Raw genomic sequence first — 26960 nt, 5'->3', positions numbered from 1 at the left:
ATAATTTCTACAATTAATTCTATTATATGCATGATAACCACTAAAACTTCTGGTTATTTCCCTGTGAGCAACATTCCTCTGTTCATGTATCATGCCACCAAGAGTGTTCTTCATTATTTTTGTTACCAGTATGTGAACATTAATCCTCATACAATTTCCGTGCGACCAAGTAGTTTTACGGCCGACAGCTGAAGCAGTTGACGTTTGAACTTCAGTCCCCAATACAGTTACCACTTTGCATTGAAATTGTTACTTTTCATATACAGACGCGCGCCCGTGCGAGAGGGACCCTTCGGTCCAACGGGATAAATGTACGCGTTAAGCTAGCACCTCCACATTTTGCTTACGACTTCTCTGTCTCAGTCCCCACTTGACTGGCGCTCCCCCCCCCCCCCGAACGCTCCCCTTGGCCCCCCATCTATCCCGCCCCTCCTTCCCCTGTGGAGATAATATGCCCAACGTCAGTACAAAGCTGGGTCCAAACTTCACTGCCAACCGACCTGACGGCGAGTGTAACGAAGACCTGATCAAAGTGGTTGCCATGTTGTCCGTCCACATACCGGCACAGCCAACACATGTGAAAGCCCGAACATGTTCCTACAGGTGAGAGAATGTGCTTTACAATTGAGAATAAATGTGCATAGCCATACCAGGAGAGAAAAAAAAATGTCAGTGGAACGTGTAGTATACAGAGTCACTTTGCTGCTATGCCAGTGGATGAGTCCATGTCTCGTGCTACGGAGAGGGGTGGAGGGTAGATTGGCGCTGTACTTGTGCCTCAGGCACGCGCACTGCACGTCGACTAGGTTATAAACAGTTCGATATCATGACAGAGAGAGACGGGAAAAGCAGGAGAGGGCATGGTATGCTGACGAGGACCAAGGGTGCACATAGTGTTGACTCACCAGTTACACTCTTCTGCTGTTCCCTCCCGCACTAACAGATCCACTCATTCATCTCGCTCATTCATTATCACTCAACTTCGGTTATGAAAATTGAATGATGTCGATTAATACGTAAGTTGTTGACTGACAGATTTCGCAGATTGAAAGGATTCATCTGGGTCGATGCATTGATAGGGGTTTTAATTGGTACCATAAGGATGGACAAATGGACGAGTTGGTCGATTCTTTAATGGGTGCATTGACTGATTAATTAATATGCTGACTAATAATATTGATAGGCAGATGGATATTCGTGGATGTAGAATGCCAGACGATCACATTTGACTGTTTATTCGTAATCAACACATCAAACAAAACCCAAACATGACATGTACTGATCAGAACTAATTAGTCTACTTTCATGCAGGCCTGATTGCTTTCGTCTGTGTACACACACACACACACACACACAATTTGTTAAAATTAATGATTTCGCAATTTATTTGTATGTTTTTGTGTATTATTTAAGCTTCGACTCATTTTCATTACTTCAGATCTGTTAGAAGCCACCTCGTAATTTCGCACAGAGATGCAGCATAGGCTTACAATAGACTTTTTACATGCAGGCCTATGTCTGTGATAAACTTGGTATCGCATGTTGTAGTTTCTCATTGATTATCCCTATCAAAGGGAATGTTAAATATACATTTCGCGCGCCCGCCATATTGTTATTCTACGATCTAAAAATTTGATTATGATTTCAGAGGGGGCTGTGCACGTTTTACATGATTAGGAAACAAGTGTTCCGCTCATGTTAGACGTTTGCTAGGGTAAGAGCTGTGGCAGAGAATTGAAAAGTACGAAGTGGGAAAGTCTCAGATGTTTAAAGAAATCCGTCTGTTAGTTCAGAAAAATATTAGGGATCCTCACGCACCTTAGACCTACCTTCTTACTGTGTAAAGTAGAAAAGTAGTATAAGAAACTGAATTTAAAATAGGTCTAACTTTAAATTTTGTGAGTTATCTTTTCCTTCATGTCAGATGGAGTGATTGTACCGCCATCACTCGATTTACGCTGTCTCATTTGGTAAACGTTTGCCCATCTTCATACTTACCGCCTTGAGAATTTCAAATTCTACGCATTTGTTTTCATTGAGGCAGAAGTTTTGTTAAGAAGTTTTTAATGGAAATCTCGTAGAGATAATTTTTCTAGGCGAATCGCCGAACTGCATCTGCCGTTTTTCTGCTTAGATTAGGTCACGTGAACAAGTTCTGGCAACAAGAAGATATCTTCCGGATTAAGTCTTGCTATCTTTTTCTCTCTCTCCCGCCCGTTTTATTTTCTAAATATGTAAGATAACTTTCGCTTAAGCAGTCGTTTGTCTGTCATTCTTATTCATATCAGTTGATTTGTCGGGATTAAAATTATAATTTTTAACTACACTCGTTTCTGTATTCTTTATCCGGTCTAAATGCGTCTGCCGGAAACTCGCTTGATAAACCTTTCTTCAGCTGCACCTTTTTTATGGAAAAGGCGAACACGTTGTGTTGACTTTCGGGGAAGAACATAGAGATTGAACACCTTAAGGACTAAGTGCAAAGGAAATATTTTGATTTAGGAAAGGGGAAGCAAGTTAACTAGAGAATGGAGAAAATAGCATAATTAGAAGTTTCATAACGTGTCTACTAATCACCTAATATCGTTACCGTGATTAGAATTCAAGGAGATTTAGTTGAGAGGGGCATTATGGCGCGCTTGGATTAAATGAGCAAAATAATGGCCTGGAATATCGAAGGGAATAGGCCATGTGGAAGGCTTTCAGTTCAGTGGGTGATAATAGAAGTAGAAAGTGAGATGATGATAGGTTTTAATGGGCGAAATCTATTTCCCATTGGCGAATTCTTCTGAACGCTGGAAAGAATTTTCGGGTTCTATGAAGGTAGATCATTCCTGTGACCAGCTGAATAAATAAACTCTCAGCTTCTCGGGGAGGGTCCTGCACCACGTTATCATTTCTGTCGAGAAAATTATCTCAGACACCGAATTTTAACTGTCTTAATTTTACGTTTGTTGGATGCAGACTATTATTTGTCCAATTTTCGCATTTGTAAGCCGACGTTTGGAGTCCATATGATTTGCTGGTGAAACCTGATTATCAGCCTCAGTTAGATATAAACTACTTAAAAATGGAGGCTTTCCTGATGTTAATATGGGCCCAGAATAATAAATAAACATTGCCTCACAAACATTAGTTAATCACAGATTTTATGTCTTGAACAAGCCCGGTGTAGGTATTAAATTAGAATTTTTTTAAAATTAACAAGCAACAATTACATTGAAAGACTAATTATCTGAACTCTAATAACTGAGCCTTTCCACTCAATAAGACTACTCTTGTACGTTCTTATAGTCATAAAGTTAGAAAGTTAAGATACGAAGTCGTAGAAAGTAATCCTCCTTACGACAATTTATTTTGTTCTGCATCACATGGTTTCAGTCCACGTGGGTCCAACATCAGTGTTAGCTTATATACTTGGTTCATACTATTCCACTGTCTAAAATCGCAATGCTGTAGTTTCTAAAACCACCTTATTAACGTCGTGTTACAAGACGAAATAACCAAAACAATCTTAAGCATTGGCTTCATAATATGACGTTGATAAAGTAGTTTTATAAACTATAACATTGAGATTGGGGTGCCCCTGATGATGACAGATGTTGGGCGTGTGATTGTTTGCGATTCATATATTGTACACGTTGCAATATTGATGGCAATTAGTTTGTGTGATATTACAATATCACAACGGTATTCATACTATTGTATAAACGAAGTTCACGTCTTAGCTGCGACGTTGTGATAACGTGCTTGCTGGTCAGGCCTGTCGCACGCTTCAACGACAATGATAAATTAGTTTGGAGCATTGATAGAATGACGATTAGTGGGGGAGTAACCGAAATACGCCGAGATAAAGCTGCCATGAGTTTAAAGTTGGGTCTTCCGGTGTCGAACCCACCTCACACTAAGGAAGGGCTTCAGCGTATATGGGAGGGAGGATAGGTACTTGATTGTATTTGGATTTCTGGAACGTAAGATCCGGATAATATTGGTGGGAAAATGAAAGAGAATGGATCCTAGTAAATTCACAAAACACAATTAAATGTGCTTTAAATTTGAGTGGTATAAGTCTGCGGGTTTTTATTTAATTTTCTTTTATGTATATTTTATAAGGAAAAAGAAACCTCCGATTCATGTTGTAAATGTTAGAGAGGAATTCGAACTCATCTGGCTTCCCTCTGAACAGGAGAAAAAATAAATGGAAAATGTCATTTCAGATCTGTATGATAAAGCAGGCAACATACCTTATTGTGAGAGACATTCTTGTTCAAATTAAGGCGTTTCGGTTGAGTGAGTCTGTATGTATACTGCTTACGTAATTGGCAATTACGATGTCTGAGCAAACAGCCGGTTTTCATGAATCTACGTTGTCATAAAATGTAGACTTTGAATTCGAGGCCTGCTGTTACACAGACAGGCTCTGGCGGTCGAAATATTGGTATTTTAAACACACGTAAAAATTCGTAAACAAAATTTTACACAGCAGGCCTGCCAAAATCTGTGTACCGATCGAAATTTGGTGATTATAGATTTCTTGGTTTTCTATTACTAAGTACACTTAAAACATAAACAATATTTAAGATTTCATGATGTATGTTCGGTTCGATTTCCGGTTATAACTTTTCAGACTCTACCAGATTAACCATTGAAATCTCGGCGAGATTTCAGCTTCTCACGGCGACAAGTATGAAGATGCCTTCTGGGGTGTTGCACCATGAAGACTACACAGTGCAACCTCCCAGAAGACAAGACATTGTTGAAGTCTCGTTTGGCTTTACATACTTTATGTAGTTGAAACTTCGCCATTAAATAAATTTAAGTAACATTGAAATTACGTATTTCGCGCGGTTAGCGTACTGCTAGAGGGAGGAATTTAAAAAGTCTTGTTATTTCGTAAAGTCTGATCTGTTAGTTCAGACATTGTTTGGGTGGCAAGGTTGTGGGAGTAGTTTCTGGTTGAAACATAAAAGCATCTCTTCAAAAGAGGATAACAAGAAATACTTCACCTTACTTACTTAATCTTTATCAACGGCATATATGGTATTCGTCTTGTTTCAGCTAGGATCATTGAGAATTGAAAATTTGCAGTCAATGCAAGGAAACTGTGTATTCCAGTACAGCTTACACATTCCAGCCTTGTACTGGGTGCAGAAAACGTGACACATTTGCGTCTGTCGATTGTCAAGATTTCCTCCATGTCTGTTGTTCGTCCGCTAGGGTGCGTTTATTGCGTGATTGCGTGATTTGCTGGAGCAGGTCTACTGTACTTGCATGTGGAGTCCACCGGCGTCCATCTTGCTTTTCGGTAATTGCCACAAGCAGTGTCCTGTAGCTTGTCTATTCTAGATACAACTACGTTACGCGGGTCGTAGCAGCAACTTTCGGGCATGATAGCTGAAGGGCGGGGAATGATTGCTGCTGTCGCCACATTCCTTACATTTTTTCCATCCAGATCGGGAAGAACTGCCCCAACCCCCCCAAATACCAGATTCAGTGAGGGTTTCTGCGTATTCCGATTCCGGTTTTGGGGAAAAACACGGGCGGAGCGTAATGGTGGCAGCCGTGTTGGCCCAACTGACACTGGAAAACGAAAAACAGAAAGTCTGATGTCTTACTTTAGTGATTCAATGGTACCCAGCGCATTAGAACACAGCAGAACCGATCAGATACAAAGCGTCGTTAGCCAGTTGCAGCCAGCCAGGCGTTGTCAGAAGCTTACATTATACGTCACTAATTCTCGTACGAAGTAATTTCGATGTTTTGTACCTGTATTCTTTATTAATTGATGTCTGAATACAGTGTCAAGTCGGTCCTGTTACAGCACTGAGATAGCTGTCTTCTGAAATGTTGCGTTGTTTAATCCTGTAGAAACTGATTGAAGTTTCAGAGGTGCATATCGTCCTGATGATGGAGGCAGTAGTAAGCATCTCTGAGCTTAGGACAATTTCTACGAGGCTACACGGTGCAGCATCCTGGAAGACTAACATCTTCTACTCGCTGCCATGAGAACCTGAAATTACTCTTAGTAGAGAGCACATTTGTAAAAAAAAATTTGCACTGTGCTGGAATACGCCCGTGAAATAACATATTTATAGTAAATGGTATTGGAAATTACTTGTTTTTTTAACAAAATGGGAGTGGCTTATGGTCGTGTCACCACACCACACCTGCCTTCTAATATTTCAGCCCTTACATTCCCACCCCTACTAACTTGTCTCACCCTCCATAACCCTTCCATCCCCTTCACAGTTATCGGTTTAGCAGCAGGGCACTGGGAGCTTAGTGGGATGAACAATAACAGTAGGCCTACATCAGCAGACTTTACTTATCTCTGGTTTATCTGACAGATTTGTGGCCATCTTGATTTGTATAAATTCTCTTCTCTCCTCTCCTCTGTACGTTACTGATAGAATTATGAATTGATGGATATTGATTTGCAACTGCATCCAAATAAATGTATGATAATAGAATGGAAGGTTCAACTGTTAAAAATAGATGGCCGCCATTGGTCCCTTTCCTGATCTACTTCAATCTTATCGACTTCGCAACCTTCCTTCCGCAAATCGATTGCAAGCCAATATTATCCTTCCAGGTCCGTCACGGTCTTGGGAAAATCATACGCATATGTAGTTAGGGGTGCAGAGATGTAACCTAATCGCCTTACCAGCTGATGTAGTTATAACGCTCATGACTTCTGTATTTAGAAAGTTCCCGTCTGGTTGGTATCTGTTCTGAGACGCGAATATTGGCATAGTGCCTTGAAATTTATCGCGGCCCTCTCATAAAATTCGTCACTTACTTATCATTCATTTATTGTCATCTTCCCATCTCATTCCATATTACAGGAACCTCAGCAGTTGAAATAGCTCCTTCTAAATAACCCCAAAAATGTTTAACCATTGCGGAAATAGTTGTTTGTAACCTTTCATTTACGTTTAATTGCTTTACACGTAGTTTTGATCTACTGTAAAATTAATGATATTTAATGTTCTTAAACGGTGATGTTCTGAATTGTGGCGCCATGTAGACTCGAAGTAGATACTAACTTTTTGGAGACACTTTCTCCATTTCTTCATTTATTAGCGTAGCCACTTCAGCCCTGAAGACGGAGGCAGTATGATCTCTGAAACGTTGGTAAACATCTACCAGACTACACAGCGCAACAACCCAGAAGACAGAAATCTTCATACTCATCGCCCTGATGACGGAGGCAGTATGACCTCAGAAACGTTGGTTAACATCGACCAGACTACACAGCGCAACAACCCAGAAGACAGAAATCTTCATACTCATCGTCCTGATGACGGAGGCAGTATGACCTCTGAAACGTTGGTTAACATCGACCAGACTACACAGCGCAACAACCCAGAAGACAGAAATCTTCATACTCATCGCCCTGATGACGGAGGCAGTATGACCTCAGAAACGTTGGTTAACATCGACCAGACTACACAGCGCAACAACCCAGAAGACAGAAATCTTCATACTCATCGCCCTGATGACGGAGGCAGTATGACCTCAGAAACGTTGGTTAACATCGACCAGACTACACAGCGCAACAACCCAGAAGACAGAAATCTTCATACTCATCGTCCTGATGACGGAGGCAGTATAACCTCTGAAACGTTGGTGGACATCGACCAGACTACACAGCGCAACAACCCTGAAGACGGAAATCTTCATACTAAGAATTGCCCTGATGACGGAGGCAGTATGACCTGTGAAACGTTGGTAAACATCTACCAGACTACACAGCGCAACAACCCAGAAGACAGAAATCTTCATACTCATCGCCCTGATGACGGAGGCAGTATAACCTCTGAAACGTTGGTGGACATCGACCAGACTACACAGCGCAACAACCCTGAAGACGGAAATCTTCATACTAAGAATTGCCCTGATGACGGAGGCAGTATGACCTCTGAAACGTTGGTTAACATCGACCAGACTACACAGCGCAACAACCCAGAAGACAGAAATCTTCATACTAAGAATTGTCCTGATGACGGAGGCAGTATGACCTCTGAAACGTTGGTTAACACCGACCAGACTACACAGCGCAACAACCCAGAAGACAGAAATCTTCATACTAAGAATCGCCCTGATGACGGAGGCAGTATGACCTCTGAAACGTTGGTGGACATCTACCAGACTACACAGCGCAACAACCCAGAAGACATAAATCTTCATACTTTTAATCGCCCTGATGACGGAGGCAGTATGACCTCAGAAACGTTGGTAAACATCGACCAGACTACACAGCGCAACAACCCAGAAGACAGAAATCTTCATACTAAGAATCGCTCTGATGACGGAGGCAGTATGACCTCAGAAACGTTGGTAAACATCGATCAGACTACACAGCGCAACAACCCAGAAGACAGAATTCTTCAGTGATTTATGACTACGCGGGGAGATAGGTCTGCGTTGTGATTGGCTTTGCAGCAGTGTCAGCATGGACACCTGAGGTAAATAAGGCAACTTACGCAAAGCCTCAAAGAACGCATTTGGAAAACGTCAGGCCGACATTGGTGTCCCCATGCTGTCACTATCAAAGACTGCCGTCTCACAATCGTGTCTTTTGAACAATCCAGGCGTCTTCTCAGTGCAGCTTTGTAAAATCCTTACAATAACTGTAATTTTGGTCTCCCCCTTTCACGGTTGTCTGTGTTTGTTCGTTTATTTTCAGGTGCCGAAGGAAAGTTGCGGCTTTTCCTCGAGAAAAGTGTCGTTTACTGTCTGATTTTAACCAAAAATGGAACGTGTCGACAGATTTTAGTAAAGCTTCCGGATAGACTTATACGATTTGACGCAAATGTTTTCTGTTATTCTCGAGTTTTTGCATGCTGACGGACGGGCGGACAGGCAGATATGGCGAAGCTAATAGGCCAATTTTTCCATTGCGAACGAACCGAAGAAACGATATAGTGTATGTCTATATATATAGTGAATAAAGTTTCTTTCTTGTACACTTAGAGATTTCAAAAAGGGGAACGGCATAGACTGCTTCGAGCCAGTGTCCATGTCCCTTCGGGGACGTTACTGACGTACAGTGTTGATTGGGATGAACATGTTTATAAATGACGATTAGTTAATGATTTGGAAGGTTTGTCTAAATTTTGTTTGTTTATTTGTAGGTCCATCATCACTGATGCTGATGCTACGAGGCGAAGCGTAGAAACCGTACCTGATTACTGAGGAGATGGAGCTACAAGCGTAATACGAGTTCAACTTTTCTGAGGGATACAATAAGGTAACTGTAATGTAGTAACTAAGCGTTGCAATTAATTCCACTTATTTCGAATTATATAATTGTGGTTTAAATTGCGTTTCTGCTAGCGACGTCTATTGATAAAGTTGTGTTTCGTGCGAGTTGAGTCTTGTGACTTCCGGTTATACGACAAAAGCGGTTGAATTTTGGGATTAACATTACGTAAATCATTCCTTAGCTCCTGTTTTTATTGTTCCTTGAAGTGTTACGTAAGTTAAGCAAAACAATAAAAAAGTTCAGTTGTATTATGCACGAGTTTCATTATTGGGCCAATCAGACCCAATTTCAGTATTAACGTTTCTCGATGTTAATCGAATGTAAAAACTAAAGTCTGGTAGTGTCTGTGAACTGCAGAAGTCAAACTGTTTACAACTAGGAAACGCTGTTAATTTCGGGTTACATCATGTTTCTTAAAATGTTTATGTATCGAGGAGTAGCGTTATAAATTGTAATTGTTCCCGGCCGTTGATATTAAGGTCTTTGCATATGTGTATCTCATTCATAAACCAGTTCGTTTCTGATGAATAAATGGGCAAAGGAGAAAGATTTTAAGACATTCAGTAATAGTCTTTAAGAAAAGAATTGTGACGTTACAGAATATACATAATCAATTCTTATCACATGTCCAACGGCCATGCTGTAATTTACGACTGTCAGTTCTTCCGTCCGTATCTAAACCGACTGGTTATATTGTATGGTTTAAACGGTCTGTGATGTTTCTAACGCCGTTCCCGTAACTACGCAACTTAGAGTTACATGTATCAGCGTCTTTTTGACAGCAGATCGTGTAATCAAGCAGAAAGGACCAGTCTTGTCTTAAATCTTATTCTTTACCGCATTCCCGCGAGTTTAATTTCTTAAAAACACATTTATGTTCGTTCATCTCTTTCTTGGTCTTTCACCAATTATTCTCCCTTTAAGTAGGTATTCTGTAATATTTTATTCTCCTTAGGGCCTGTAGTCTTGCATCTCTTCCACGATGGATAAAATGTGAAGTCTGTGTCGTATAGTTTAATTCTTTGCCGTTCCTGGGAGCATTGTATTAAGCTAACCGTCTTCTTTGTAGCTGGTATTCGTACGATGTTTTCTTACGAATAGACTTACATAACGGCTGTCAGACCAATGACTGGACTTCTTAATGGTTTTCTCATAACGCTAATGGAACTTGAGTCCTACAGCATCAGCGCTGTCGTCGGTCTGTGTAAAGTCTGGTCGTAATGTTGGTTTATTATATTGTAGCCCAAGTTTGAGGCGCCTGCTTTAACTTGATTCGTGAGTTGAGTGCGGAATGGTGGAAGAGAAAGAGGACGTGCTTATTTAAGAAGCAAGGGGCTATGAGAAGAACTTAGACTCTTAATTCCTTCTTGACCTAATTTTATTACTTATAAAGGAGCTGTGAGAAATTTTAAAATAGCACTCACGTAATTTTAATTGAACAGATGTAGGCCTGTATTTCCACAATTTAAAGGTATTCAGATTTGACCTCACTCTTCTATATAAAACATGTTTATCGTTGTTCTGTCGTCATACCATAAGCATTTTTCACATTGTGTGTGTATTTCAATAGGCTGTAAGTTCTGGTTTACAGCTCAACTTTGACTTTACTTGGGCCTAATATTTCTTAAGAGACTCGTACAAAATTTGTTACTGTCACAAAAACAGGTATTTAAGTTAAATCTCAGTCAGGTCTACAACTTTCCTTATTATGAACACTTTAGGAAAATACGAGGAAAATATTTTCTGTGTGTGTAGTGTCAACTCAGAAGACAGCTTCTTGAAAGATTACATAAATTATTTATTTTAATATGACTGGTCAAATAATCGAATGGGGCTGTCCGTAAACGCGCCTCGAAATGCTGCCCTGAAGGAAATAGTTTCGTTGTGCATTGGCCCCCTTAGTTCGTACAGTGTTTAGGTGAAACTTTGGAAAGTTAAGCAAGGAAGTCGGGGGGGGGGGGGGGCAATTAACTGCTCCCCGAAACCGCTATTTAGGCAAACCAGCTTTCCTTATTCGGATCAGGAGGGGCATGCGGGGGAGATCATGGGCGGGGCGGGTGTTGTGACGAGGCTTCCCACACGTGCTTTGACATAATCCTTGTCAAGACCAGTGTTTCCCAACTGGTGTTCCGCCACAAAGCTTGAGGCGTGCTGCGAATTTGCAAAAGAAATTGTATATTCGAACTTTACAGTTGGAAAGAGGCAGTAAGGTATTTAGAACATTTCTGTCTTCTGGGTTGTTGCGCTGTGTAGGGTAAAGTTGCCTATTTCCGTGATATATTTTATTTTGCGTTATTTTTTTTAAATATACACGTCGACAAAAATATTTATTACCAACGCTTGTAACTATTTTGGATCCATAGGTTAAAAACATAAGCCCCGCTTCGTCACAATTCGAGATTCTGTCAGGGCAGTTCCTCAGATCATGTTCATCAAGGACTTTCCCCAGGCAGTCATAGTCTTCCTGTGAAACTTTCCTTACAGCTACTTCCAATGTTCTACTATCATACTCCTTGGAGGACACATGCTTAGTTTCTGCAACTTTAATAGGTTTATTGTTTTTCTTGTCCATTTCACAACAGATTGAAAATAAATTAAATAAATTTAAACACCTTTCGTTCGCTTACAAAAACGTTAGCAAATATTGGTAGAAGTGTACAACTTTTGTATAAAAATGTTGGGGAAAGGGTCAGAAAGTCGCATACTAACGAGAGAAAACATATTTAACTCAAATATACGGCCTATAGTATTTTTACAGAGACCTGTGTCTCTGACGCCATGGTGCACAACATACAAAATTGAAAATAAATAGCAAAACTGGAAAGGTCCTAGACCCCTCGAGACGAAGCTGAGAGTCAAAAGTCCTATATAAATCAGATCGCTGCACAACACATCATAGTTTTTGAGTAGATGTAAATATATTTATCTCTTTAATTTAGAAGTTTTCCGAACTGCAAGCACACGACACAAACAAACGTGGCGATCACACGCTCTTCTGATGAAAGTCTTGTTCAGTTAGTTACTTTTCATGCCATAGCAGCGTGATACGTATAAGACATGCCATTCAAACGGTAAATCTTGCACCATATTTATGAGAGGAAACTGAACATTCCTACATGGTCCTTAACTCCCTAATACTTCTCTTAAAAATGTATCACGGAATTTGGGATATCACGAAAATAGGCAACTTTACCCTAGTCTGGTAGATGTTTACTATCGTTTCAGAGGTCATACTGCCTCCGTGATCAGGGCGATGATGATGACGGAGGCAGAAGACAGAAATCTTCATACTCACCGATGTGAAAACCTCAAATCTTACATAGTAACGTATTTGTCGCAGTAAGAATTTGCAAAAAACACGCGCGCGTTGGTTCATCATCGATAGTTTTATTCAACATGCGTTATGTTTTCTCTTCGCACGCCTGTGTTCTCGTAGGGCAAGGATTTATATGTATAGATACATATATATGACTTTGTATAGTTTCGTTGTCCCTTATCGTGAGGCGAAATTTTGTGGTGTGCCGTCAAGTGTCTTAGATAAATTAGGGTTTGCCGCAGGTGAAAAAGTTTTGCGTGACTCTGGTCTAGAGGGTGAGGCAGTTGATCTGTCCATAAAGTGGCCGGTTAATAGCTAAATGACCAGGGTTCGATTCTGTTTTCTTCTGTTCGCCACTGCTTTCCCCATTCTCCTGTCGAACTGGTTCCGTTAGTTCTTTACCAGGAGGTAAATTGGCTGGAGCTTAAAGCTGATTGTCCGTCTGTAATATCGAGGTCTTGAATGCGTTACCTTGTTCAAGGTGTAAGGACAACTTAGCTTCTCTTCTTTACCGTAGCTTGTTCTGCTATCGTAGTCGACCGTGTCTTGAGTTATTTAACGACACTTCTTTTATTTGCAAATATTACATAGAGACAAGTGACACTACGTAATGTTTGTGAAGAGATGAATGAATGACTGACTGATGAATAAGAACGGAAGTAGAAGGAAGCGCTTCTGGCCTGTTTGAAGATACGCATCAGAGAGTGAGAAAATCCTACTGTGTCTTTAGGTTACCGTCATAGCTAAAGTGATGTTTAAATTGTTGAGGTGCTGGGAACACAATTCATCCGAAGCTCCGCCTTCTCTCAAATAAGATAGGCGGATCGTAGTTATTGAAGTTCCGAGTTGTCGTCAGTGAGGGCTATGAAGGTGTGGGGTTTCAGTGGAGTCGAGGGGTTACTTCATGTAATATTATTCTCGATAGTAGTTGGTGGACACTGGTCAGCTTGAGGCTCCCGGAAAATTCGTCTCCCGTCCGCGAACCTGACTCGAGGCTTCCAGCCCACAGCCAGTTAATGTTGTCCTGGCTCTGGTGTTATTAATAGCCTATGTTCAGTACGATTTATTAAACGTTTTAAGTTTTATCCAATCTGAAAACATACTTTATCGCTCGAGGAATTTTGCCCGTAGGTGTCTCAGTCCGTGATGAAGGCTTCGAAGGTAGCCGGGAGTAACTTTTCTCATTCTCAAGTCCAAATGGATATCCCGACCTCATCCCTACATTTATCACGTTTTGCTTATCGGTAATATGGAAGGAATTATCGACATGACAAACAAGCCCAAGCCCGTATGTCTGAAGAAATAATTTTATGGGAAGAAAATATAGCCTACTGATCGCCGCATTCATTCCTTCACGTTCAGTAGTTATATTTGTGGTCTGCGGTGAGTAATAGTCGACATTAATAAATGACGAACGTATATACATAAGAAAGGAAAAGAGAAATAAAGAACATTGCTGGCGGAGACTGTTTATTTGTAGACGCATTCCTTCAATATTTAGTTCTTTGTAATGACTTGTTGATAGTGAATTAGCGTAATATGTTTAGCATCAATCCTGACTAAGCTATGGAATGGAATGCGCGTGATCTATATATTTTTCCTTTATTTTCCTAATCTCTTTCGCCATCAGAACTGTTTCCGAGATATTCCAATTCTCGTATTGCTTCTGCGGGTTATTTTTACACGAAGTGAAGTGCAGAAGACTTCGTGTGGAGGTCGAGTATGTTTGTCTGTCCGTCTGTCTCTCTGCCTGGCTGCAACCTTCAGAATAAAACTGACATGAGGTTCCGCTCAGAATGTTACGTTTTAGATTTGCTGAAATCTCTGTTAATACTGGACCTTTTTCAGTAAAGTAGATGGTTTGAGTTTGATAACTTCAAATGAATTTTGTCGTTTCTTCGTGGTTTTCAAATCCATTTTTTGCGATATCTTATTTCCGCGTTAATCCCACTGCTAATTTTTACAGATATAAATGTACACCTTTACCCAATGTTGACTGAACTACCCACTTATCTACAGTGCATGTGGTCATACACTTTAGGCAATGGATATTACCGAACGCTGCGGTAGAGTGATTACCGCTCGCAAGGTCCCGGCTTCAAATCTCGGCTGAGACCGGGTACCATGACAGTTCCTTCATGGCTTCCCTCATTTCTGAAGGTGTTGGCAGTATGTTCCTTCAAAATATTGGTATCTACTATAAGCCCAAGTCCTCACTGATGGCGATAACTAACGATTCTAGCTCAAGTAACCTCCAAAAGAGGCGGCCAATACCCGCACTGGGTTGTAGAGCCAGAGATGAGATGAACTAACAAATCAGTGGTGAATTTTTCTTTGGACGAAGTGGTAGAGCATATGACCTCTGAAACGTTGGTAAACATCGACCAGACTACACAGCGTAATAAACCAGAAGACAGAAATCTTCATACTAATTCATCGCCCTGATGACGGAGGCAGTATGACCTCAGAAACGTTGGTTAACATCGACCAGACTACACAGCGCAACAACCCAGAAGACAGAAATCTTCATACTCATCGTCCTGATGACGGAGGCAGTATGACCTCAGAAACGTTGGTTAACATCGACCAGACTACACAGCGCAACAACCCAGAAGACAGAAATCTTCATACTCATCGCCCTGATGACGGAGGAAGTATGACCTCTGAAACGTTGTTAAACATCTACCAGACTACACAGCGTAATAAACCAGAAGACAGAAATCTTCATACTAATTCATCGCCCTGATGACGGAGGCAGTATGACCTCAGAAACGTTGGTTAACATCGACCAGACTACACAGCGCAACAACCCAGAAGACAGAAATCTTCATACTCATCGTCCTGATGATGGAGGCAGTATGACCTCTGAAACGTTGGTAAACATCGACCAGACTGCACAGCGTAATAAACCAGAAGACAGAAATCTTCAGTATTAAATATGTAAGCCAACATTTAAAAACATGGCGGCAGCGCGAGTCTTTTACGTTGTACAGAACAAATTAAGCAAGGTGGTCAATTCGAACCCGGAAAGTGTCTTAAGTCATGAGTTCTTTTCTCCAAGGATAGTACGTAAAATAGGCCACGATAGCTTTCTTACACATCTGACTCTTCCACATTAAGTTGCGTTGCAGTCGTTGAGTCGACGGTTTAAAATTCGGACGAATGATCGACCATTTTTATCAATATTAGTCAACGTGGGACTTCCCAGGACTGATTACTAGGCCCAGAATGAGTCTTGGCCAACGAAAGCTCTGTATTGTACGCGAACTCCACAGTTAACATCTATTCAGCCCGCTTATCTGTCCGTCTGCCAGTCTGTCTCCCTTCTCAATTATGGCGCCACATGAGCTCGTTCGATTAACTCAACGTTTAAACATGGCGTTTAGCATTGGCCAGCCGCAGTGCTGTATGGAACGCTAGTGTTTTATCGCGGTAATAAAACTGAAAGGAATTTTCAGCGGTGGACTGTGTTCTTCAAGTTAGCACACGTAGTTAAAAGTCTTAACTCCGCGTTCGTTTGACTTTAACGTAGTTTTGACGAGAATGTTTGAACTTTGGAAGAAGTACGCCGATCACGGTAGCCAGACTGCTGGTGTTCGTACTGCGTCTCATGTGGACGGTTTCACGAGCCTGAACATAGACAGTGCGAACTGCCAGAACCGTGGGCTGGAGTGTTGGTAAAGCTGTCTGTACACACCGGTAACATTCACTCCGAATTTCTTGAGGTATGGATGTTTTTCGTTTTTATCTTGTGCTGTCGTGTGTAGGCAGAAGCTTTGTGACGGAACTGTCAACTGTCCGAGGCGTCTTACCGAACATTTAAAGAACCTTAGGTCAAAGGATCTAATCCGTAAAAGATGAAAGACTAGTAAGAAGATAAAGAAACTACTGGAGGGTTTAGAAAATTTCGTAGAATTTCTCAATTTTTGTTCTTCATCGAATAGCCAATTTCTAGGGTAAACAGGGGAAAATGGGATAGTATAGGCCTACACATGGAAACGACGAGAATTCTTACGGTCTACTTACGCACGAAATTCTAGGTGAGATTTCAGGTTCTCATAGCGGCAAATATGAAGACTGTCTTCTGGGTTGTTTCGCCCCTGTAGCCTGTTACAAGTTTACGGACGTTTCAGATGTGTTTGTTGGCTCCGTCATCAGGACGATGGGTAAGCCGATGAGTTATTTCAGAAGTAAGACGTCGGAAAAGTAAGAGTAAAATAGGCCCATTAAAATGGATAGTGTAGTGGTAGTGTGTGGATTTGTGGACTGAACTGTCACGTGGCTGCTCTTATGAATAGAGTCATAAAGGTCTTGATGCCATGAAAGTTCGAAATGTCTTGACCGTTGAGGGGCTGTTGGCCCAACGTTCCTGTAACGTGGTGTTAATCGTACTTAACACACTAACGGTTCAAGCCCTTTATGTATTTCCGTTTAATGGCGAGAAATTCCTTGAATATGAGTTAGAGCTAACTCCGGGACGTCCTAAACAATAAATAGCCTGAATCGCTTACAGTAGACATGTTCAGAACAATGGTAACATATTGTACGCAGGCCTACTAACGTTCCAAATCTTAAGAGCAGTGGTCTCAGGTTTGTTTCTAGATCTGTGGCCGCATCCACTCTTGCTTACGGACTGATAATATTGTATTCAAGAGGCACTCGGTACATAACTCGGCCAGATTACCGGTTACCCTGGCTAAAGTTTATATGTAGGATGTCCTCAGGTTTCCTTGCGTATTCTGGGATAATATGTTTCGTTGTAACAGGCAGCGGATACTTCCGAATACTTACCTCACTGCCATTCATTCTTAGTGTCGTTTGACGGTGTACAAAGTCTGCAGTTGAAGCAGGCCATTGAAGTATGATGAATGGGTGTAGGGTGACAACAACTTCATTCAGCATTCGTTTGTTCAAAACATTTACACATCTCTTCGCTCTCCGTCTGAAAGACGTACACATTCAACGCTGCCGTTCCACAGACGCAAGCTGAATAATGCCAGTACAAGAGCTCGAAGAAGTGGTTCATTGGGAACATGTGAAAAGCTCATACCGCAGGTAGGTTTGTGGGAAGAAGTTCTGATCCTGAACGTGGTGAAGTAGACACTTGGGTTATTACACTCAAATTTATTACTGGTTTATTTAATGAAGCTGTAAATAAGAATATTTCCGTCTTCTGGGTTGTTGCGCTGTGTAGTCTGGTCGATGTTAACCAACGTTTCAGAGGTCATACTGCCTCCGTCATCAGGGCGATGACGGAGGCAGTATGACCTCTGAAACGTTGGTTAACATCGACCAGACTACACAGCGCAACAACCCAGAAGACAGAAATCTTCATACTCATCGCCCTGATGACGGAGGCAGTATGACCTCTGAAACGTTGGTTAACATCGACCAGACTACTCAGCGCAACAACCCAGAAGACAGAAATCTTCATACTCATCGCCCTGATGATGGAGGCAGTATGACCTCTGAAACGTTGGTTAACATCGACCAGACTACACAGCGCAACAACCCAGAAGACGGAAATCTTCATACTCACCGCTGTGAGAACCTCAAGTCTTACAAGCTGTAAATAGTTTAGACTGATCGTGGAATAGCAGGCTGATAAGGCCTGACTAATAATGAATTTGAAAGGATTTGGGAAAGAGGTGAAATATGAAATATTTGTTGAGAAACTCTCGGCCCTTTCGTAGAATGTAAAACAACAAAATGGCGGTGACATTAAATCTGTATACAGTTTTTCCGTTCGATGATATGTATTGAATTGTTTGAGTTCTTAATATGAGACTTTATATCCAGACAGATAATAAACATGCCTACAAATTCTGTACGCAATATTGTTTATACGAAACAAGTATAAACGTTGCGAAACTTTGAGGTTATATCCGACAATTTAAACATATACGTAATATGTAGGCCTCCTTAAATAACAAATTCTTACCAATGAGCATGTTCAGTCGCTATTAGTGTAATTGCACTTACTGATAGTAATAGTTCATTATAATGATTATTATTATTTTAAAATGGACAAAAATAAATACCTACTCGAATAGTATTGACCTTATGATTATTTGCCCATGAGTTATGCACGCTAATCCGCGTAAGGAAACAGTAAATTACACAAAATATGAGTTTGGATGCATTAAAGAGAGTGGCAACTTTGGACAAATACGCGTAGATGAATAATAACATTAAAATGATATGAGGTAAGTTATTTTGAAGATACAGGCCTATGGTTAGGTTGCGCTGTCTCATTAGAACAGGGGTCTGAATGTGGGCTTTTCGTTCCGAGCCTCGCGGTTCATAAAATCAGTGAATGTCTTGACCAGCTGAAAGCTGTGAATTGCTCAGGAAATATGAATATGGCTACAGTGCACCGCAGATTTGATTGGTTAGTTAGCTTTATCGACTAAATTTACTTCTGTCAACGTCCTTCTACTAACAGAAATTGGCTGGAGACGGGGCCTGACCGAATGTGTTGTAATTTCAACGTTTGCCGATTTAGTTAGGCCTTTAGGCTGTCTATTCGTAATACAGTGCATTATTCGACCTTCGACGGTGTCCTATTCGTGTTGGCTCTCTAACACCCTATTGTTCTTCTTCGGCTTCTTCAATTTGTGGCCGTAATTTATACATTACACGCGAAAAGTCAATTTTACTCCCTTCTGGTGTAACCAGCTATGCAACTCCGCGTCTATACATCGAAACTAATCATAAAGAGAGTTGAAAAGAATTCCTTTTATAAAGCCCTATCGTAGACTAGTTTCAAATAAGGTAAAATATTTGTACTATTGCAAAGATAGAACATTTAAGAAAAATATAAACAGCTGACGGAAATGTGGAATTTTAGAAGTTTAATGTAATGATAACGCTTTCTTACAAGTCTTTCCTTTGTTATATTCCATGTATGTTACGTTATTGTGGTCTAAAAAGTCCGTGATTCAGGCCCAGGTTTGTTTCCCTAAGCTGTAATTTACACCCCGAAGTAAGCGGATTCAGAATTTGTTACATAAACTAACCGAGTTGACGGAAATTTCCATTGGGATGCTTCGACTGCACCTCAGCTCTCTCGTATAACGCTTAATGTCTTGGAAGCTTCCAGAAACGTGCTCTTTCCACACCCACATCCCGCTACAACGAAATTTTGGCCAGCCAATAAGAGAACGATTGCCACAGCTCGTACTAATTCTTTCAAGAAGTGGAGTTCGTTTCGATGTGGTTGACCAGTTGGAGGAACCTGTTATATTCCCAGAAGGAACCTTTTATTAGCGTGGGAGATGGTGCTCGCTCTCGGATTAGATTACGAAGACACAGAAGGCATCTGTACCGCAAATTTTCCGCTGTCTGGAGGACGTAAGCATGTTTGTAAAGAATAAATCTTTAGCTATAATTATCTTACATCATATAAACTATCCGCATCAAGTGGCCGATCCTTGTGGCTGAAAAATAACATTCTTAATGGGTCTAATATCCAGAACTATAGTACTTGGTTTTTTTATTCCCGTTGGCAACCGCGTGTTCGCTGTGCGTAGTAGGTCTGTCATGCTTACTCATTTCGTAGAATACTCGTAATGCCAACTTAACAGCAGCAAATACATAAACCGAAGACAGAAAAGCTTGTGGTACAGTGCCAGGTATTTTGCATACCTCTCTTTAGAAAAGTTATACAATTTTTGGTACTCACATTTTTTAAATGAAACTGGAAAACGGTGGCACAAGCTGTAGAATCACATGAGGATTGTTAGCGTCCTTTCCTGGGCTTCAGAGATCATCTCCTGAATAAACTGACTGTTTTTCACGAAATCTCTATTGAACTTTATGTTAATGGAAGCCTTAAATCCTACTTTACAATTTCCTACTTTCGGTACTAACAACATGGAGGTCGCACGAACTTGTAAGTTTGGGAAACATTAGCGCCGCGTAATATCGGACCCTGAAAAAAAGTTACGATATTAGATCTAATAATAAACAGCTTTCGGTCACCTAACTTTCATGTAAGATCATCTGTTTTTTCCGTTGATTTGATGAAACATTGGAGCCAGGCATATGGTACGGTGACAGTTCATAAATGCAACTTACCTACCAATTATATTTTGTATGTTCTTTGTAAGCGAACACTTGCAGCCTGAATGAAAGAGACCACTCTGATGACCTAGGCATAGATGGGAGATAATACATCTTACATTTTAATAGTGTGGATTGGATTCATCTAGCTTAGGGCAGGAACCGTGGCGGGCTCTTGTGAACACGGTAATAGAATTTGTGGTTCCATAAAAGGCGACGAATATGTTGACCAACTGAGCGTACTATTAGCCTCTGAATGACTCGAAGGAGTTGCATCAATCGTCCAAATGTCTCTTTTAAGGTCGTCCTCGGTTTTTTGACCTGGTAATCTCTAAATAATAAATATTTTAGGAAGTCTGTCTATTTGCATTCTGTCAGCATGTCGAAAGCAAAAGATTTGTCCGATGCAGGTTCCATTCTTAGTTCGTTCAACGTCTTCGTTTCTGTTATAGTCTCTTCGAGTGTATTTTGCTATTCTCATGCATTTCATATCGGCGCCTAAATTTCGATTGCCTTTCGCTCTCGTTATTCACTCCATGTAACTAACTTCCTCTCCACTTTTGGTCTCCTGCTGCTGATATATAACGCATTTTCGTAAACGTTTGGCCTATCTTCCTTCCGTGAGGCTAGGATCATGTTTATCCCCACTATATATATGCTTTAGTGTAAATGAAGAATATCTGATTGAGTCTCAGGTTTCACTGACCGGATGGCCGAAATATTTCTTTTTACTCTACTCATATTTTATACAGACCTACATCTTCATAGCCTTGTACCAGAGACACCGAAAGAAAAAATGTGACGTCCAAGGATAGAAGTCTATAAAGTCAAAGGGGGACACATTCTGCTTTACGCTTTTGTTGAACCTGAACCTTGTATGCCTGACTGGGGAGGGGAGGGGAGACAGTCGTTGCACCTTGGCTCCCAATTAAGGCTGCCTGAAGGCTATACACATAATTGCGGGGTGGAGCGAAGGGGGGTCAAAGGGACTCTTGTCCGAAAAGAGCAAGTTAGGGGCGTGCCAGGGGTTGAGTGGCAGCTGTGGAAGGGGGGCCCTCATGGCCCCAATGACTGCTCTGCAGGGTATTGTATATAAATGAACAAGGGAGGGAATGCTGAAGAATTCCGGGCTGGGTGTATAAAAAGAGGAGGGGTGTTCACCTCCGGCCAGTCGAGTGATATCGGGGTTGGGGCAGATGTTCTGGTAGTAGTGTATCATGCACACTGTCTTACTCCCGGGGTTGTTTTAAACAAAGCATTCTGAACAATAATGAGACTACTTTGCGTTAAATGCGTTTATTACGAGATCTTTGCATGAAATTAACTCATTAATTAGCAGGTCCTGTCCTTTAGTCCCGTCTGTCTGGCCAAAAGGGGTATCACGATTTAAGCCCTTCTGTGTGTTCGAAACATTGTGTTTTTTTTATTTGTTTGCTGTTCTTAGAATGTCTTCCATGTTTAGCTGTGAGAAAACAGAAACCTCTCGTGTCTTAGCTTGTTTCCAACTTACTGGCGTCATAACTCTAGTGACATGGTCGTTTACTTAGGTTCTATTTGATTTTCGCTGTCATGTTGTTTTACATGCTCAAAAAATTTGCGTAGTTCCCCCCCCCCCCCCCCCACGAAGTAACATTTTAAAAATTCTGTCACACAAAGTTTCAGGACCTTCCATTAAGCCACTCACAGGCCGGAAGTCCTCACGGCCTCGGTATTGGTTTTATTAATGGTACGACATTTCGAAATGTTAGGCTGTAGGCCTGTTGATCAATGATTGGGTCTGTGAAGGAGAGAGACGCGTCGAGATAATGTCACATAGGCCTACGTATGTTGTCTTATAACATTCGAAAAGTAGACTTGATCATCACTTGCATTCACATTTAACCAGAATTGTAATGCTCACAAATAAATTCTGAACCCAGAGGCGTGTTTGAGGCGGTCAGCCGCCAGATCGATACGGCGACGCACGTCATTTGTCACACCGGAGAGTCCGCTAACATAATGTTTACGAATAGCCTATATTAAAACCTCTCGAGAACGGAATATTGGTTCAGCGGAAAATGTAGCCTATGCGGTCTCGCGACATACAGCGAAAAATAATGTAAAATGATCATTCCTCTACTAGGCCTTTCTGGAAATTTGTGTAACCTGAAGCTTTCACGGCGACTTCGTATAATTATTTCTTCTCGGGCTACCAGCCGTGTAAGGCGGTTTAATAAAGAAAACACCAACGTTTCGAGAAATATCTTTGACCTCGTCCTCAGGGTGTTTTTTCCCCCATTAGACCACCTTACACGGTGAGAAGAATTTATTATTCTTAGTCGCCGTGAAAGCTTCAGATCATATATGCTGTAATATTATTTTCTTTAATATACTTGTTGGAAAAGTTTCGAAAATGTAGACCCTGTGGAAAATAAACTAAAAATATTAATTGTGCTGTTTTGTAGACCTGTATTTCCTAACCGGGGTCCGCGAGTTGATTCTGCTCTTTTCAACGCTTTTTTCGTCACATTTTCACTTCCACAGTGGGACAGAAACATGACGAACTATACCTTCTGTCTATATTTTAGATATTTTGTATTCTGTGCAATTAAAATGTGTGAGATAATTTTAAGAGGGATTCGCGGTATCAGAGAAGTTTTGAAAGGGTTCTGAACACCAAAACGTTTGAGGAACGCTGGTTCACATCTAATATTGAAGCTATTCCGAAATGCGTAAAAATTAGTAGTTTCCAGTTAATAATATGTTACGAAACAAGAATGGTTTCCTTGTAGTTAAAGGAAAATGCTTTTAATGGATAAAGGGCATGTCACTGAAATTCTTGTTTAAGGTCTTTCTTTCATATTTTGTGTATTACTCTCATTTTTTCACAGAAGAGGAATGAAATTTTTAGAAGTTTTTACAAATGCTACTGAGAAATAAGTGATTTTAAGTACTCGTATTTATTTGACTCCGAAATTATAAATTGAAATGTATGAAAAGTGTATTGGACTTATGCCCCTTTTCATCAAAGCTCTGAATTGTACAACATTGGTAATGAATAAGTACGGAGCTATTACAGTGGGAACAGCACTCACAATAAGTTATTTAAGCCCTGTTTTAATTTACATTGGGTAACTGAATAACTATCGGAGAATGTTTAGACTACGATCTGAACAGGCCATTGTTCCGCTGCTGGGGTCTTGTGACACGATAATTGAAATTCGTGGCAGCAATTTTAGCTATATGTTTACATAGCTGCTCGTTCTTTTAACGACATTTCAGGGCAGGTCATATGAAACTCTCGTGTCGTCTTTCACACTCCAAAGGTTTTACAGTTCTTGAAACACTGTTGTTGACTTCATTGGGTGATTAATGCAAGAGTCGTAAACAAGCATCGCTGTTTATTGTTCTTTTCTTGCAGACTGTTGAGGTTCTAGATGGAGGGAACGGTTGGCAGGAAACCTCGGGTGAGAGACCTGAACGCTCATTTGATCTGCTTTTTGTGCGGCGGTTACTATGTGGATGCAACGACCATCGTAGAATGTCTGCACTCATGTGAGTATAACTTCGATCAGATCTTATCCTTAGAAATGCATTTTGAAGTGAACATTGTTAGATGGTAAACTTATTACAATTTGTTTTTAAATATACGATGATTATGTGTTAAATTTTCAGGGTTGAAACAGTGAATGTTTGTTCTCGACTACCAGGCTTATAGTATGTGATTTCAATCAGTTAAAACTGATAGAAATAAGTTGAATGTATGGACTGGATTCATAGGCCGTTGGCTAAGGGTAGGGTATAGCTACGGCTTTTGTGAATCCTGTAATGAACCTCAGGATTATGTAGTGGCGGACTCTCATATTTTGAAGCCTAACTCCGGTGAACGAAGTGACGAATAATCCGTGTGAAAATTTGCCTGTGGGCTGTCTGTGCTAATGGTCTCAGTTAAGCAGAAACGGACTATAGGCTATAACCAGTGCTGACGTCATTTCTGGCATTATTTTATCAACTGTTCACACTGAACGTCACGACTGAGTGGTTAGAACCCCCGCTTTGCATCCTGGAGGTTCCGGTCTCAGGTCTTGCCCCGTTGGCCGGCTGTGGAGGTGGTTTTTCTCAGTGCATTTTGATAAACGGCGGGTTAGTGCCTTTAATTATGCCATCAGTATATTCTTTAAAATTTATCATTGTTCAGAAATCGCCCTAATTGGACGCTACACAACCTAAGCAGTTTAACCCTTTGAAGCCGAAGATCGTCTGAATATTATTTATGAATTCAGTCCGTACCGCGAAGAAAACACTACACCTCACCGTTACGAAAATCAGCTGGTTAACCCTTTGAAGCCGAAGCTCGTCTTCATAATATTTACGAATCCAGACCGTACCGCGAAGAAAACACTTCACTTAACCATTAGAAGTCGAATCAGGCGGTACCACATAAGATTTAACAAAAGAACATCCCGGTCGAAGCCTTAAAAAAATCTGGCCTCGTGATCGAAAGCTTTAGCTGTGTGTTTATGCGTGTCCGTACACTAGATTAAGTACTTAGATGTCAAAATGATGCATACTGGTGGACATTTTCGTTCATCATTAAGTTACTAAACCCGCAACCTTTCGTAAGCTGGCTCTGATTTCGTCATCAGGTGCAAGTATACAACCTGATCTGTTCGGACCATAGGAACAACTTTATCAATACCCGGTGAACGAAATTTAGTTGACCTAAGTTAGGTTTTAGTAGTAGGACAAATTTGATAACAGATTTCAGATTCACACAGCGGCAGTTGTGAAGGTGACAGCTGTCTTGGATATTGTGTCGTGCAGTCTCGTAGAACTGGCCTGCGTTTCAAAGACGTTTACTGTCTCTATCACCGCCTTGGTGATGGAGGCAGTAAGCTTGTCTGAAACGATGGTCAACTTCTATGAGACTGCACGGCGGAGTATTCCAGAAGGCTTTGATCTTCAGGTTAGATAACCTTCTGCTACGCAAGGAAGACCCCGTGGCATTGTATGGTGTTTCAAATAACACTTCGTAATTATAACTTGCAAATCTGCTGGACTGTTCCCTATGGTCACTCTGTTTATCCTGCTTAGGGGGGCAGTATTTGAATGCAGAAGCAGAAGTTTACGCGTGATTCAGATTAATTTTACGGCAGGAATATTAATATAAACCAAAACCAATATTGCAGCAAATGTTTTTAAAATGACGAATATTTTTTATTTATTTTTTTAATAACGCAGAATTTGTAGTTTATATACCGTTAATGTTATTGTAATGGTGATAATGTCTGCTTAAACTCCAGAAAAGTGTTTGATTAATGAAGATCTGTTCAGTGAAGACTGTACCATGAAGCCACTTTCTTCGTTTATTAGCTGTTCTGATAGTCTGCGAGTTAATTAGCTGCTTAGTTCGTCTGGTTAGCTAGCTGTTACGTCAGTTGATTAACTAATTTAGACACTCGGTGTAGAAGCTGGCTGTTTTGCTGAACGGACGTCAGCCCAGACCCTGCCTCTTGGGCTACAGTATAAATGGATCTCCATCGCGCCCCTTGCTTGTACGCCTTGTGCCCATTGATACCGGCTTGACAACAGGGCGGCGTCGTATTAGCAGAGAACCTAGGCTCACGCGCTCGTATCGACCCAAGGTCGCCCGCTCCCTCCCTGGAGGGAGAGAGAGAGAGAGGGAAAGAGTGAGACAGACAGACGAACGCTTCTTATGACACTCGGTCGGTCCAGTACGCGCGATCCGTAGTTCGAGTAGAATGTCAAGTTGCCTCTGTGCCCAACACTACGCCTGGAAAGCGTAAGAGGGCGTGGAGGTAAGTAGCCCTGCATACTTGCAGTCTGCGGTGGGTAGTCTGCCGGAAATCGAAACCCGACCGTTCGGTCCCGGCTCGTAACAGGGCTTACACGTGTGATGCCACAAACGTCCATACAATTCTGTTGCAAAATGATACTCAAACACAGTCCATGGATATTTTTCCGACCTCGCGCAGTTTATAGCAGTCATGAAACAGTTGATTGATCTAAATTTTTTTTTTTTTTTTTTTTTTTTGGACGACTCTGTTTCTATTGTATGTTACGTAGCGTCAAATAAGATGAGTTGGTCGTGAAACATGAGTAGCTAAGGAATGAAAGCGAGTCTATCGTGATATTGGTCTAGGTGTAATTGTCTGGAGAATGTCTGCTGAGGTAAAACATGGAAGAAACGTCACGCTAAACCGACTAAGATTCGAAGCAATACTCCTTTGAATACAAGTCATACGCCCTGCCGCTATTCGACATGTTCGGCTCTGTGGTGTCTAGGAAATAGGCCTACTGGACTTGCTGATA

The 26960-nt window shown here is 41.1% G+C and overlaps 1 protein-coding gene across 3 annotated transcripts in view; it reads left to right on the top strand.

The window, feature by feature from the left end:
* The window catches only part of LOC110839216 (uncharacterized), a 71177-nt gene that overhangs the window by 18802 nt on the left and 25415 nt on the right, over positions 1-26960 (top strand). The window contains exons 1-3 of one of the 3 annotated variants that reach the window (XM_022083174.2): positions 483-603; positions 9138-9253; positions 24049-24182. In XM_022083174.2, coding sequence (XP_021938866.2) covers positions 24065-24182 — 118 coding nt within the window. In that variant the 5' untranslated portion in view covers positions 483-603; positions 9138-9253; positions 24049-24064. Of the gene's footprint in view, positions 1-482; positions 604-8449; positions 8469-9137; positions 9254-24048; positions 24183-26960 lie in introns of those variants that run through there. The other 2 variants (XM_022083176.2, XM_022083173.2) reach the window with 2 other exon arrangements.

Source organism: Zootermopsis nevadensis, unplaced genomic scaffold, assembly GCF_977971745.1.
Source record: "Zootermopsis nevadensis isolate Lab colony 2312 unplaced genomic scaffold, Znev_1.0 Znev_ptg000021l, whole genome shotgun sequence".
NCBI lineage: Eukaryota > Metazoa > Arthropoda > Insecta > Blattodea > Termopsidae > Zootermopsis > Zootermopsis nevadensis.
The sequence above is the reverse complement of the archived record's forward strand: the minus strand, read 5'-3'. Positions and strand labels throughout refer to the sequence as shown.